The sequence below is a fragment of the Mandrillus leucophaeus genome, unplaced genomic scaffold (assembly GCF_000951045.1).
Source record: "Mandrillus leucophaeus isolate KB7577 unplaced genomic scaffold, Mleu.le_1.0 Scaffold43, whole genome shotgun sequence".
Classification (NCBI taxonomy): domain Eukaryota; kingdom Metazoa; phylum Chordata; class Mammalia; order Primates; family Cercopithecidae; genus Mandrillus; species Mandrillus leucophaeus.
In genome coordinates this window covers 3,596,222-3,609,885 of record NW_012104587.1, presented here as the reverse complement: position 1 = coordinate 3,609,885, position 13,664 = coordinate 3,596,222, and the positions used below count along the sequence as shown (strand labels likewise).

The 13,664-nt window shown below is 53.8% G+C and overlaps 1 protein-coding gene across 1 annotated transcript in view; it reads left to right on the top strand.

Moving 5' to 3' along the window:
- NRXN2 (neurexin 2) overlaps window positions 1-13,664 on the top strand; it is a 98,361-nt gene that overhangs the window by 7,822 nt on the left and 76,875 nt on the right. The window contains exons 2-4 of the mRNA XM_011993504.1: window positions 3,659-3,688; window positions 6,330-6,398; window positions 10,896-11,197. Coding sequence (XP_011848894.1) covers window positions 3,659-3,688; window positions 6,330-6,398; window positions 10,896-11,197 — 401 coding nt within the window. The remainder of the gene's footprint in view (window positions 1-3,658; window positions 3,689-6,329; window positions 6,399-10,895; window positions 11,198-13,664) is intronic.

Sequence of the window (13,664 nt, the reverse complement as noted above, 5' to 3'; positions counted from 1 at the left end):
TGTGTGTGTGTGTGTGTGTGTGTGTGTATGTATATGTGTGTATGTATGTCTGCATACACATACATTTATACAGCTCTGCTGGTCTGTGTGTCTCTGTGCACGCCTCAGGATATGTGCTGTGTACATGTAACATGATTTTGTGTCTGAGTGTGTGGGTGTGCTCTGCGCCTCCATCGATGCATATGTGGTGTGGCCCACATTTCTGTATGCCTGTGTAGAGCATCAGCATCTTTGTGTGTCTGCATCTGTGTTTGCATCTCCGTGTGTCAGTGTTTACCTCTGTGTGTATGTCAGAGAGAGAGTCTGCATGTCTGGGTGGACGCAGCCTTCTGAGGGCTGGAGATAAGATTTAGTGCTGATGTGACTTTTACTTGCTCTTGATGTCATGTCTCCTCCAGAACAAAGGGAGAGATGGAAGGAGGAAGAGAGAAAGGGAAAAAATGGTAGAGGAGAGAAAAAAGGAAGGAGCAGAGAGATGGAGGAAGGAGAGGGGGCAAGTGAAGGGGTGGGAAGAGAAAGACTCAAGCCTCAAGCTGTAGGGAGGGGCAGGAATGGGGAACAACTTGGCCAAAAGAAGAAAGGCAGGGGGGCACTTGGGAAGAAGGAGTCTGGCGGGAGTAGGGGAGAGGAAAGGGGCTGATAGACAGGGACAAGAAGGGAAGCTGGGCTTTGGGGACCCATGGGGAAGGAGGCCTGTGGATGCCACCTCACTGTTTCTTTGGGTGGCGTGGTGGTCTGCTGGTTTAGAGGTGGCACTGTGGGTGCCTGCATGTCAGTGGCTGTGCAGGGCTGCGTATTGGTGGCTGTGTGTGTGTGTATGTGTGTGTATACACACCTAGGAGTCTGATGCATCTCTATGTCACTCTGTGACATGTCTTTGTGCCTGCTTTTGTGTCTCTTAACCTTGTCACCTATCACCATCTTTCTTTTGATGGTGGTCCTCTCTGGGGTTTCAGTAGGAGAGTTAGGGGATGAGACTGAAGGTGGGGAGGTGGGCTTAGCAGGTCGTGGTTCCACGTGGGTGGGCTGGGGGCTTCCTCTGTGGCACTGTGCTCTGGACCCTGCAGCCCTCCTTATATCTCTAAGGAGTCCTCTGTACCTTCACCCTCTTCCCGCTTGACACTTGCCCAAGGCCTAGCTTTCTCCAGGAACCCCAAGATCCTGCTTTGCAGCCCCTGCCGAGCACCTCCTTTTTCCTCCCACCCTCTTGTGGCAGGGCAAAGAGAACCAGAAGTAGCCGGATAAAGTGCCCTAGGAAGGGACCCTTGGCAATGCCATCCATCACTGCCAGTCTCTTCTCCAGTGGTGGGAGGAGGGGCTGATGTCACAGGTGGATGTGGGGAAGTGAATACCCCAGTGGGGCTGGGGGCCAGGAGGAGGGAGCAGAGATTTCAGATTAGCGGGGAGACAGACTTTAGGGAGAAAACCCTGGGGCCAGCTGGGGCTGAGCCAGGGGTAGACAGGAAGGGAACCAGCCTCCCCTTCACCAAGATGGCTGGTGCTGTCACGCCTGAGGGAGCTGAGCAGCTGGTTGCCGTGGTGACAGAGGGAGACTGCCGAATGCTAATGAGGCTGGCGAGGAGCTGGGCAGTGGAAGGGTCTGGGAGAGAGAGATGTGGCTTCCCCCAGCAGCAGTCAGGCCTGTGGGAGACAGAGGGTGGGTTCACAGGGCACCTGGCTCCTGGGCTGGGGGTGGGCAGAGGCCTGGATTCTCAAGGGTGGGAGCCTGAGAGCAAGGCTGCTTCTGACAGGGAATGTCAGATGTGGGTTGAGGGCTCTGGGTCTGGGTCCTGGGTTTAGGGGGTTTGGACGGAGATGCTGGTAGTTCTTGGGGAAAGGGTTGGTGGCAGAGTAGGAGGGTATTCAGAGTAAGGAATGAGGAGACTCGGTTCAAATGCCTGGGTCCTTACCTGTGTCATGGATAAAAACCTACGTCCTCCCAAGAGCTGTTCAGTCCTAAGGCTGCCCTCAGTGGCTGTGGCCTCCTCCTCCAAGTGGCCTCAGACTCAGACATGGGGAGAAACCAATACTACTCTAGAGAGATGGGGCAAAGAGGGAAATGTGAACCATCTGGCCATGTCCTTCCTGGCCTCCTCACTGCCTTTCCTCTTGGAACCCAGGCATCCTGGCCCCCAGCTTCGTCTCAGAAATACTCGTAACTCTTTAACCTTGCTACTTCCATCCTGGCCCCAGCTTTCTATCCCTAGGGTTAACATCTCATTGCCACAGCAGTGGGGCTGGTTTCCAAGGGTGACAGTGGCACTGCAGGGCTGTTCCCTTTCCTACCCTCTTGGCCAGACACCACAGGGGAGTGAGTGGGGCTGGGGTTAGGGTTAGGAGGGGGCTCTGAGGTTTGGTGGAGCTGGCTGGACATCTCAGGGAGCCCTGGGGTCTCAGACCAGCTGTGGGGCCTGGTGCTGCCAGCCTCTCTAGGAGAGTGCGTTCCTTGGCTGGTGCCCGTTGGGGACAAGGGTACTGATCCAGTGGGCCAGATTCCTTCCCACTAAGGCTGGGGAGGGATACTTTGGGTTAGGGCTGACAAGGCTGTCTCAAGGGGCCAGTGTAATTCTGGATGGAAATCCAGCTGATCTTCCTATCAGTCCATTTTCTATTTTCAAAATCCAGCTTTTGGGTCATTTGAGAGAGGTCCTGGCCAGAGAAAGGGGGTCTGTAATTTATGAATGATGTACTTAGACCTTTCAGAGAGCTGGGCCTCCTCCCATAGGGCTTGGCTGTCCTCTTTGGACCTTGCTGTCTGAGAGCTCTGAGCCCAGTCTCTCAGTGTCTCCGTAGATTCTACCTTCTCTTACCTGCTTCCTCACTAATTTTGTCCTCTTGAACCCCAGTTTCCTCTTAGAACCCAGGTGTGCAGGGTCCCTACTATCCCTACAGAGGTTATTGGGAAGGGTAGCTGGGAGGATTAGAACCCAACAGATGTCCTTCCAAACCCCGCTTTAGTGGGGGATCCTTTTAGGCCCGGGTTCTTTATACCCCCCATCTTTCCCCCTTTTCTGTCAGCATCCTAGGGGTAACTGGAATTAGGGGTGCTGGGGGGTTGGAGGCCCCCTTGCCCGCTTAATCCCATGCTAACAGGACACTCTCTCTCTCTCCAGGTGGCTTTGATTTTTGTGTCGTGTTTTATTTTCTCCTCCATCTGAATCGTTTTTCTCGTTGACCGTTTTTTTTTCTCTCCGCCTCCCGGAAGAAAAAAAAAAAGAAAAAAAGAAAAAGGAAAAAGCAACCCTCCCAGCCTAATGCTTCTCCTCCTTTTCCTTTTTTTTTTTCCGGCAAGAAGAAAAAAAGAAACCAAAATCTCCTCTCCCCCCCTGCAGCGACTCCCCGCCCCCTCCTTCCTCCGGTTCTGCCTGTACCCTTTTCACCCTCTCTGAAGCCCCTAATCTCTCTTTCTCTCTTCCCCTGTTGTGCCCTCCACCCGCTGTTTCGGCATCGGGCCCCTCTCCTCAGCTCCTGGGCTGGGGCTCCCCCCCGATGTCTGTCACAAGTTAAAAAGGGTTTTTAAATTGTGGCAGCAAAAGCTTTTTTCTCCCTTCTCTCTGGCTGATTTTGATGACTTGTGTTTTCTTTGTTTCTTTCCCCTTTTCTTTCTTTTTTCTTCTTTTTTTTTTCTTTCTTTCTTTCTCTCCTTCCCCTTTCCAAGGTCCGGCTCACCTGACGTTAAACAGCGAAGGTATGGTTTGAAGTTTTGGTTTGGTTTGGATTGGATTGGATTGCCCCCAACCTGCGCCTGGATTTTCTGTTCTTCTCCCTGTCCCTCCCCTGTCCCCTTCCCCTCCTCCACCTGTCCTGACACCTTCCTTCCTTTCCTACCCACTTCCTTTGCCATTTCTTAATTTTATTTGGGGGGTGCTGGGGTGGGGGTGGGGGCCTGCCCTTGTCTGTATGCTCCCCTCTCCTTTGCCCACCCTGAAGCACTCCATCCACCTACATCTCACCTTGGTTTCTGACATCAAGAGATGTTTGAACTCCTGCCGTTGTCTCCAGTCACCATTTTTTTTGCGTTTTCCTGGTAGTATATCTTGCTTTTTTTCTTTCTCATGGTGGTGTTTGATTTCCTTCCACTCATTCTAACCATTCTTTCTTTTCTATGGACCTAAGTAACAAGAGAAAAGCATAGGCTGGAGAAAGAGGGTCTTAGGCAGTCTCATTACCCTCACCCTGCTACTGTGGGAGGCCCCCATCCATGACTAGAAGGGAATGGGAGTAGAGTTGTAGGGTCTCTGCCTTTCCACAGTGTGCACTCCCAACACCCTGCCCACCCGCACGCCTTCACCCTTGTGTCTTTTGAACGTCTCTTTTTTTTTGAGACGGAGTCTCGCTCCGTCACCCAGGCTGGAGTGTAGTGGCGCGATCTCAGCTCACTGCAAGCTCTGCCTCCCAGGGTCACGCCATTCTTCTGCCTCAGCCTCCCGAGTAGCTGGGACTACAGGCACACACCACCACTCCCAGCTTTTTTTGTATTTTTAGTAGAGATGGGGTTTCACCGTGTTAGCCAGGATGGTCTCGATCTCCTGACCTCGTGATCCGCCCGTCTCGGCCTCCCAAAGTGCTGGGATTACATTGAACATCTCTTAACCCTATTTGACAGATGATGCCATTGAGGACCAGAGAGATGAAATGACTCGTTAGTGATTCCACAGCCCTAATTGGTGGTATGGTTGGGACTAGGCATTTAATTTTAGCACTCCTTTGACTAAGTGCCTGCCATCTTTGAGAGCCCTGGTGTTAAGTAAACCTGGAGACAGAACCCAGGAGTCCTGTCTGAGCTCCTCCAGCTCTGGCCTGCTCCAGCCCTCTGCTGTCACTGATTCTCTCTGAGCTCAGGGTTTTGACCTTCCAGACCCTTTGGTACTGTTGGACCTGCCCAGTTCAGCCCTCTGTTGGGGGGTTATCTTACGGAGGAACAGAGTGGGGTCCTTAGCCTGTAGGCAGGACCAAGATTGGGCTACAGGGAGAAACTCATATAGATATGAAATCTGGGTTGGATTTAGGTCTGGGGAGGTAGAGGCCTTGGAGTCTTGCAGGGATGTGAAATTATGGCAAGAAGTGTGGGGAAAGAGGAAGTCCCAAATGGAGAATCTGCAGTAGGAGCCCTGGTTGGTTCACTCACATCCTTCTTGCCTCTCAGTGCCTGGTTCTATGGGTGCTGGCTGTGGCTCCCCTTTGTCATAAGGGAAGCCCCTCCCAAAGGATCTCAGAAAGCCCCCCTGGAAAGTTCCACAGCTCAAGTATTATTCTAGTTCAAGTTTGGGGATTTGCAACTGGGGTTAGAGTAAGAGCCCATATAGGGACTTTTCCCCTTCATCACTGAGTTTTCTCATCCTGAAGCCATCCTGTGGATCTGGAAGTAGGGCTGGGTACCTGGAAGCCAGGTGCTGAGTATACAGGTTCACTGGCCGGGGGAGAGGTGGGGTGAAGAGTTCAAGCCAGCCTGGAACCCAGACATGGTAACATGTGCCCACCAGGGCCTTTGGACTGAGGCCCAGGTGCTGCTGATGAGGAGGGTGGTGGGGAGTGAGAAATAACTCCTGAGAAAGGGCTTGCCCACATCCAGGCTGAGCTCCAGGCAGGATCTCCTTTGACGTGCACAGCCCTTTTGTAGGCACGATGGTGGGATGAAGAACAGACAGGAATTACAGGAAGCCCCTGGAAATCTCTGGGAAGCTCTGGGGTCTAACTGGCAAAGAACTGGACGAGGGTGAGCTTCTGAGCACTTGCTGTGTTGAATGAAGCAGGTGTGGATGGCCTCAAGGTGTAGTGAGAGCCTCAAGGACAGGAAAGAACAGAAGAGGAGCTTGGGGTGTAAATCTGGAGAGGTTTCTGGAGGAGAGGGGTGCCTGTGTCAGGCTTTTGAACGAGTTGGAAAGTGTGAGCTTGACCCAGCATAAAGGGTGTGAGCAAAGTTGCAGAGTGGTGGGGAGAATGTGCCTCATGAAGGAGGCTAGGAGAAGGAGCGGGCAGTTGGAAGGGGGAACTGGGGGCCTCCAGTGCTGAGGGCTGGCCTGTTTGCCTGCTGTGGGGAAGGAAGGATCCTGCACTCATGGTGAGGCCTCTGTTCCTCTGCCCAGTCTCCCTGCCCCAGGCAAAGAGTGGAAGTCGGTGATCATGAGTCTGATGGGGTCTGTGGGGTTGATCGTCCTTGGTTTGTCAAGCAGCTCCTTCCTTAGAGGTATTGAAGGCAAGGGAGTCCCCAGAAAAGTCCCTGCAAGCAGCACCTCCACCCTGGAGAGGGCCCTTCATCCCCTCAAGGCTGGGGAGGGACTGGCTCGGTAGCCCCTGTGCCTGACTCCCCAATTCTGCTTCTCCAGTAGGGTCCTTACTGTTCTCCGAGGGGGGGGCCGGGAGAGGAGGAGCCGGCGATGTGCACCAGCCAACAAAAGGTCAGTGATCCCCATGGTCCCTAGAGAGCCTAGCCCTCATCCTGCTGCAGGCTAACTGTGCTTCCTGGGGGGAAGCCAAGTCAATGCAGGCACATCCCCTTGTCCTCTCTGAGGCCTGTGGGAACTGATGGGCCTGCTCCGTGAGTGCCATTCCAAAGGCCCCATTAGCTGCCCTGGTGTGAAGGGCCACACACCTCCATTTCTTTCGCAAAGCCCAGTTGTTCTGATGACCTCTTTGTAGAACACAGGTATCTTTTTTTGTGGCAGTTGTTCAGGCTGATCCCTCGGAAGTGTCTGTTTCTTTGGTAAGGCAACCAGGCAGCAGGGCAACCCCAATTTAACCATCAAATTCTGGAAGCCTGCTAGGTGCCCAGTCCAGAGAGATTCTGGTTGGGAGCTGTGGCCAGCACAGGGCCTTTAAGCCTGCTTGGGGGCTCTAGCTCCTTTTTCTGTACTGAAGCTGCCTCTCTTAAGATAATCTCTTTCCTAAGAAGTTTGTAAGCCACTATAACATAGTCCTCAAGGAACTCCAGTGGGTGCCAAGCACTGGGGCTATGGAGTCCTATTTCCATTCTTTAGTCTGCTCTTCTGTTTGCCTGGATTTCTGCCATCCTTGTCCTCTCTCCAATGACTTGGTGTGTCTCTTTTGTCTGACTCTTAAAAAAGCAGCCAGGCCATCCACACTGGAAGTCTCCTTGAACACCCCAGGCGGACCTGGTCACTTCTGGTGTTTCCTTTGTCCACACTTCCACTAGAAGGCTCATCACACTGTATCATAACTGTCACTTTACCTGTTTGCTTCCCAAACTAGACCAAGCTCCCTGAGGCCGGGGATTGGATATTTTTGTTCCTATGCCCCTGGTCCTTTACACAGCTCTTGGCACGTAAGTAGCCGTGTGCTCAGCAAATTTATCTTACATGAGCCGAGAGGCTCTGTTCCCAAGGGGCTGATTGATGTTCTAACAAATAACTACAATAAAGTATGGTTCATGCAAAGTATATGAAAAGTGTAGGCTCTTTTGAGAGGAGTTAGTTTATTCATTGAGGCCAGGCACGGTGGCTCATGCCTGTAATCCCAACACTTTGAGAGGCCGAGGTGGGAGGATCGCTTGAGGCCAGGAGTTCAAAACCAGCCTGGCATCATGGTGAGACTCCATCTCAAAAAAAAAAAAAAAAAAAAAAAAAAAAAATCCTTGAGAAAGAGAGGAGACACAGGGAGAGGCAGCACACTGGCAGAAAGTCACCAACAGGCATGAATCGTTTATTTGTGGGATGCTTTACAGTTGAGGAAGCTGGACACTGCACTTTCTCTTTCTGAGATGCCCACAGCAGCCTGTGCAGTTCTTGATGATCAGCTCCATTTTCCAGAGGGGGAAGCTGGGACTTAGAGCCCAGCTTTGTGACAAGCCAAGGTCACAAAGCTGGTGGTGGAGCCAGCACTAGCGCCCAGGTCTTCTTTCTCACATCACATTTCCTCTCCAGGGAGCAGTACAAGATGTTACTAGGCAATAAGTGCCAAGTGAGCAGAACAGACAGCTGTAGAGCTCGAGAGTAGGGAGGGCGGAGGGGGGCGCTGGAGACCTTCCCAGAGGAGGTCTGGGAACTGGGCCTGGAAAGGAGGCAGCTGCTCTGTCCCTCATGCATGGTACTTAGAAATGCAGGACCACAACTAGTCTCTAGCCACATTCATCTTCACTGGGGACACTTGTAGGGCTACAGACTCCCCAACTGTGGGAGATAAACGAGCATCAGCTATTATCCTCCTTCCTGGGTCCGGAGCAATTAGGGGCGGTAACTGTGCAAGCGCTGCTGGGAGTTGTAGTTCCCAATCGCGCCAGAGCGGCGAGATGGGGGAGAGCGCCCCCTGGTGCTTCAGGGCTTGTTCAGCCCAGATCTGGTTTGTGCTCTGCTGAGCCCCTTGGTCGCCCCCACAGGCTCACCCCAGTAGAATCCCTCCACCAGTACCTTGAAGTCATGCCCCGACCTCCCCTACTCAGGTTCTCTCTCTCTCTCCTCACCATCTTCGGGTTTTCTTTCCACACTTGCTCATCCTTGGTTTTCTTTTTTTTGCTCATCTCTTTTCTGTCCCTCTTCTCAAAGGCTTTCAGGTTCTCTTTGGCTGCTCCTCAGGCCTCTTGGTGTCTCTGGGCTGACCCAGGTCTCTGGTGGCAAAGGGACTGGAGCCCGTGGAGGCGCAGGTTCCGGAGTAGCTAGCTTTGCCACCTGCCCCAGGAGACTGGAGGCAGAGCTGAGGAGTTGAGGAATGGCCTCATTTCTCTACTTGGCCTTGGCAGCCACGGTCCAGCCCTAGACCCGCCTCTTTCCCTTTTGCTGGCCTCTTTTGTTCTGTCCGAATCACTTTTTCACACGGTTGCCTTATTCTTTTCTTTCTTTCTGTTTGACTCTCTTTAATGATATTTTCTTTGACTGCAGTGAAGGTGAGGGAGTGGGAGGAGTGGCTTCTGGTTGGGACTAGTACATGTGGCAAAACCAAGGTCAAACACATTCCTTTTTCTGGTCCTTGAGCCCCCTGGTTCTCCCAGTGCCTGGGCAGCAGGCTTCGTTGCTATGGAAACAGCAAGGCCCCAGAAAGCCTTGGCTTCTGTTCCCTAGAGGTCCCTGTCCACTTTCATTTCTGGCTCTTTTCCCATCTCCTGTACCTGTCCCCGCAGGGCTTACTCCTTTATCCAGATAGCCGCGCTCATCCCCTCTTGCTCCCTCACAGTCCTGAGCCTTCTTCATTTCTTGTCTGTCTCTGCGATGGTTCACCTTTCCCCGGCTCTGCCCCACCTCTCTCCTCCTTGCCATTCTTCCCTGCTTTCCCCTCTTGTCTCTGCTGGGGTCCTCACTTTTGCTTTCTGGCCCTCCCCACTGGTACCCTAAGTAGACAGAGGAAGGGATTCAGACTGTCCCGATGTTGCCCAGGCCCCCACCAGCCTTGCTGCCCTGTGGCCTCAGGAAACCGGGCCTTGCCAGCTGCAGCGAGTGCTGTGCCAGGCTCAGGGGCAGCAGCTGGTGCCTTGGCATCCGGAGGCAGTGAGGACAGAGGCTGTGGGCAGCCTGCCCAGAGAGAGAGAAGCAGGCTGTGTGTGGAGGGGAGGGGATCTGCAGAATCTGCACTCCGAGACCCCCCCTGCCACCACCCCACTGCCTCAACACATAGCACTGCTGCTGAGCCCTGCCCCCACCAGGGGAAGGCAAGTGCCTCCTGGTGGCCCTGCATGCACCTTGGCATTGTGCCTGTTCTTGCCTGGGCCTTGGGAGCATCTACTGAGAATTCCCGCATTTGGTTAGCTTGGCCTCTTCATAAAGACTCTCACGGCCAGTGTTGTTTGCCCTGCACCTGTCCTGTGAGGTAGGCAGGGCCAGCTGTGTGCCACTGCTTAATGGCCAGAAGTAGCCACTGGTAGAGCCCAGGTCCTCTGGTTTGTCCTGACTTCATATCCGGTTCTCTCTCTGCTTGCACTCTGGCTTGTGCTGGTGTTGGACGGAAACTTCAACTTCTTGGTACTACGGAGTCATTGTCTTCTCACTTGTTACCAGCTTACAGAATGCTGACAATCCCTCAGGCTCTCCCAGCAGTTTTTGCTTCTGCTTAAAAAGTGCCAGTGGAAGGGCCCTGTGCCAGGTGCCTACGGACACACATGCACATACACAGATATGCGCACACACGAGGCCCAGGCCTGCCCTTGCCCTGTCACTCTCTGGGCACACACAGGTCACATCCAGGCACTCTTTGCTCTCCACCTTGGGCCTGTCTGCACTGTCCTTGGCTTGGAGTAGGGAGCTGGGGGTGGAGGTGATAGCTGGGGCGGTGGCCACCCATGTGAGCTCTGCCTGGTGGCCTGTTGCTATCCGGTGCATATCCCTGTCACCTGCATTGCCTTCCTGTGTGTCTTCCTGACCCTTCCCCCATTCCCCCACCTCCCATTCTCCTCATCTACTCCCTGCTGCACAGCAGGCCTCTTGGTACCATCCCATATGGTGAGGCTGAAACTGTCTTCAGGCACTGAGATTGGCCATCGCTGGAGGAGGGGCAGGAAGGGAGGTGGGCTGTGCGTAGGAGGCCCTTGTGGACCCTGCCATATGGGAGGAGCACCCAGGGAAAAGTAAGGCAGAGCCTCTTATTTCCCTTCTATGTCCCTTTGTTAAAGGGAGTGGCCGATGGGAAGGTAGCTGGGGAGGAGACAGTGAGCACCCTCTGCTCTGCCGGATCCTGTGGCAGAGTAATTGTCAGCTGTCAGTATGGGAGCCACTTAGCAGCCTCCTGGTTTGGAAATGGACACGGGGGACATTGACTTTTGACAGCAGAGACGGCAGGGTCCCGAGAGGATGATTGACAGGCCAAGGGAGGGAAAGGGGCCTAAAGCTACAGGTTGGGACCTCTGGGCTCCTGGTGCCCAGGACCAGTGCCTGGGTTGCTGGAGGGGAGAGGGAAGCACTGGCATACCCTACCCCATTCAGCCTTCTCCCATTTCCCCACACCATGGCATCCAGGCAAGGAGGAGTTTGTGGCGACCTTCAAAGGCAATGAGTTCTTCTGCTACGACCTGTCACACAACCCCATCCAGAGCAGCACTGACGAGATCACGCTGGCCTTCCGAACCCTGCAACGCAACGGCCTGATGCTGCACACAGGCAAGTCGGCCGACTACGTCAACCTGTCCCTCAAGTCTGGGGCTGTCTGGCTGGTCATCAACCTAGGCTCAGGTGCCTTCGAGGCCCTTGTGGAACCCGTCAATGGCAAGTTCAACGACAACGCCTGGCACGACGTCCGGGTCACCCGAAACCTGCGCCAGGTAGGGGGAGTGAGAAGAAGGCCAGGGATTAGCTATATCTGGGGCAGAACGGGGGTTGGGAGAGGGGGCTGCCGGGAGCTTGTGATGGAGGGATCAGGGCTGGGCAGTGAGGTGTGGTTCTGGAGAAGAACAGAGATTGGGGCTGTGAGGGTCCCAACATAAGGCTGCAGTGGCTGGCAGGCTTCAGAGACTAGGGAGCTGAGTTAGGAGGAGGCTCCAGAGCTGCCCCTGGGCAGGAGCCTGAGGGCAGGGGAAGGACTGGGCTCAGATTGTTGGGAGCAGCTGGGCTTTCAAGGATTGGGGCTAAGAAATCAGGTGATTTAGCAGGAGGGCAATTCAGGAGATGGGAGGAGTGAGCCAGTGCCTGAATGGGTGTGCCTGGGTGCCAGGGGGTGGGGAGGGGCTCCTGTGGAGTGGGCAGGCTTTGGCCTGGTGGAGAAGATGAGGGTGTCCCAACACTTGGGCAGCAAAGCATGAAGGCAAGCCTGAGTTGTGTGTGGGGGCAAGATGTGTTCTGCCCCCAGCCGAGGATTTTTTAGGGCAGAGGCAGAGATGGAGCCAGTGAGGTGGTGGCGTAGCAGGTGGGTGACAGAGAGCAGGACCAGAGGGGGGGCTTGGCCCCTTATCTCCTTGGGCAGGACATGCCCTTCTTTTCCTTCTCTTTCTTTCAGCCCTTGGGAGGGCTGCCAGGCCCTCCCAGCATCCATGGCTTGCTTTCTGCCTCCTCCGGCTCCCGGGCGAGCCCATACAGGTGCTCAGAGACCTTGCTGCATTGGTTCCTGCAGACAGGAGCTCCTGTTCCCGGCTGCTCCCACCAGACAGTTCCTCTTAGCAGTGGTCCTCTTCTCCTTTCCAAAGGCCTCTGGCCAGTCTCTTCCTAGTTATCTTCTCTGAACTTCCTGGTTCTAGCGGTGTGGTGGCTAACTTTCCGTCTCTCCTCCTGTCATCCTCCTTCTTGTCCCCTTCCTCCCGCTGAAAGGCTTGTCAGTAGGCTCAGGATCTTGGCTGGCCTCCCACTCTTCTTACTTGTTCTGATTTCATCAGTGATGATCTAGTGGGGATACCTCCTCATTAATGCCACTTCTCCTTGCCAGGAGAACGCAGTAGCTAGTCCTGCTGCTTTTCCTCAGACCTGCCACTACCTGTTGCAGCCGGGCTCCTACTAATGTGCCTATTCTTAGTGGCCCCTGCGTTTCAGAGAGTGACGTGCTTGGTGGAGTCACTTCTCAATGCAGGGCTCCTCTTCTTGTCAAATCATCCCTTTACCCAATCAGAAGGCTGTCCCGCGTTGTCATTACCGAGTGCACCTGAGTGTGTCATGTGCATTTGTGACAGTTTCAGATGCCACACACATTTTATTGGGGAGTATGGAGGAGTTGCCTCTGGTGCTTTCTGCTCGCTTTGCTCTCTCTATGACCAGTGCTGTCACCTGGTACTGACTTCGGTAAGATGCTCCAAGTTCAGAGTCCCCATGCATCATATGACCAAAAAGTACATGGCACATCCATACTGGGAACAGAGCGGGGAAAAAAGACATGGTCCCTGCCCTTCCAGGAGTTCAGCTCTTGAGGAGACAAGATGAGTCTGTTAAAAGTGAGCAGAGCAAAGCCATGCCAGTGCCAAGTGAACAGCAGAAACCTTAAACACCCTACGACTAGAGTGATACCCAAGACGAGGGAGAGGTCTGTGGCTAGGGGAGGTGGGAAAGCCACACAGAGGAGGAGACACTCGGTCTCAGTAGTGCTGAGTGTAGACAGTGACCCTTGGTTGCTTCTTCCTGGGGTTCCCGTAGTTGAGAGTCCAAGCTGGTAACTGATGGAAACCTCTTCCCCTGGATTGTTCTACCAGAAGGCTCAAAGCAGAGGCAGTCATATGGACCCTAAAGCAGGTCCTGAGGTCCACAGAGGGTGTCTGCTTAAAGACTTTGATTGGGCACTCTCTTTGAAAAGGGATTCTGGGGGAATTTCTTGACTCCAGTCCACACCCATAAATATGAAGTGTTGGAGCTGCAGACAAGCAGTCCTCTCTTGGTCGTCATGGCTACTAGGGGAAGGTCAGCCTCAGAGCCATGCTTTGGCTCCACTGCCCTCACTCAAGGCCTAGACTGTGGCCAAGTTCAGCCTCACCAGGCCCTTCATGGGCCTGTTTTTCCTGGCCTCAAAGAGTAATTTATTGGATCTTGTGTCCCTCGAGCAGTGTTTCTCAGTCACTCAATTGTGTTGCGCTCCCCGGGAGACATTTGGTAATATCTGGAGACATTTTGGGCTGTCATAACTTGGGGGTGCCACTGTCATCTCATGGGTAGAGGCCAGAATGATGCTGAACACCCTACAGTTTGCAGGACAGCCCTCATAACCAAGAATTATCTAACCCCAAATTGTCAGTAGTGCTGATATGGAGAAGCCCTACTCAACCAAGTTTCCTTCCTTCCTTCCTTCCTTCCTTCCTTCCTTCCTTCCTTCCTTCC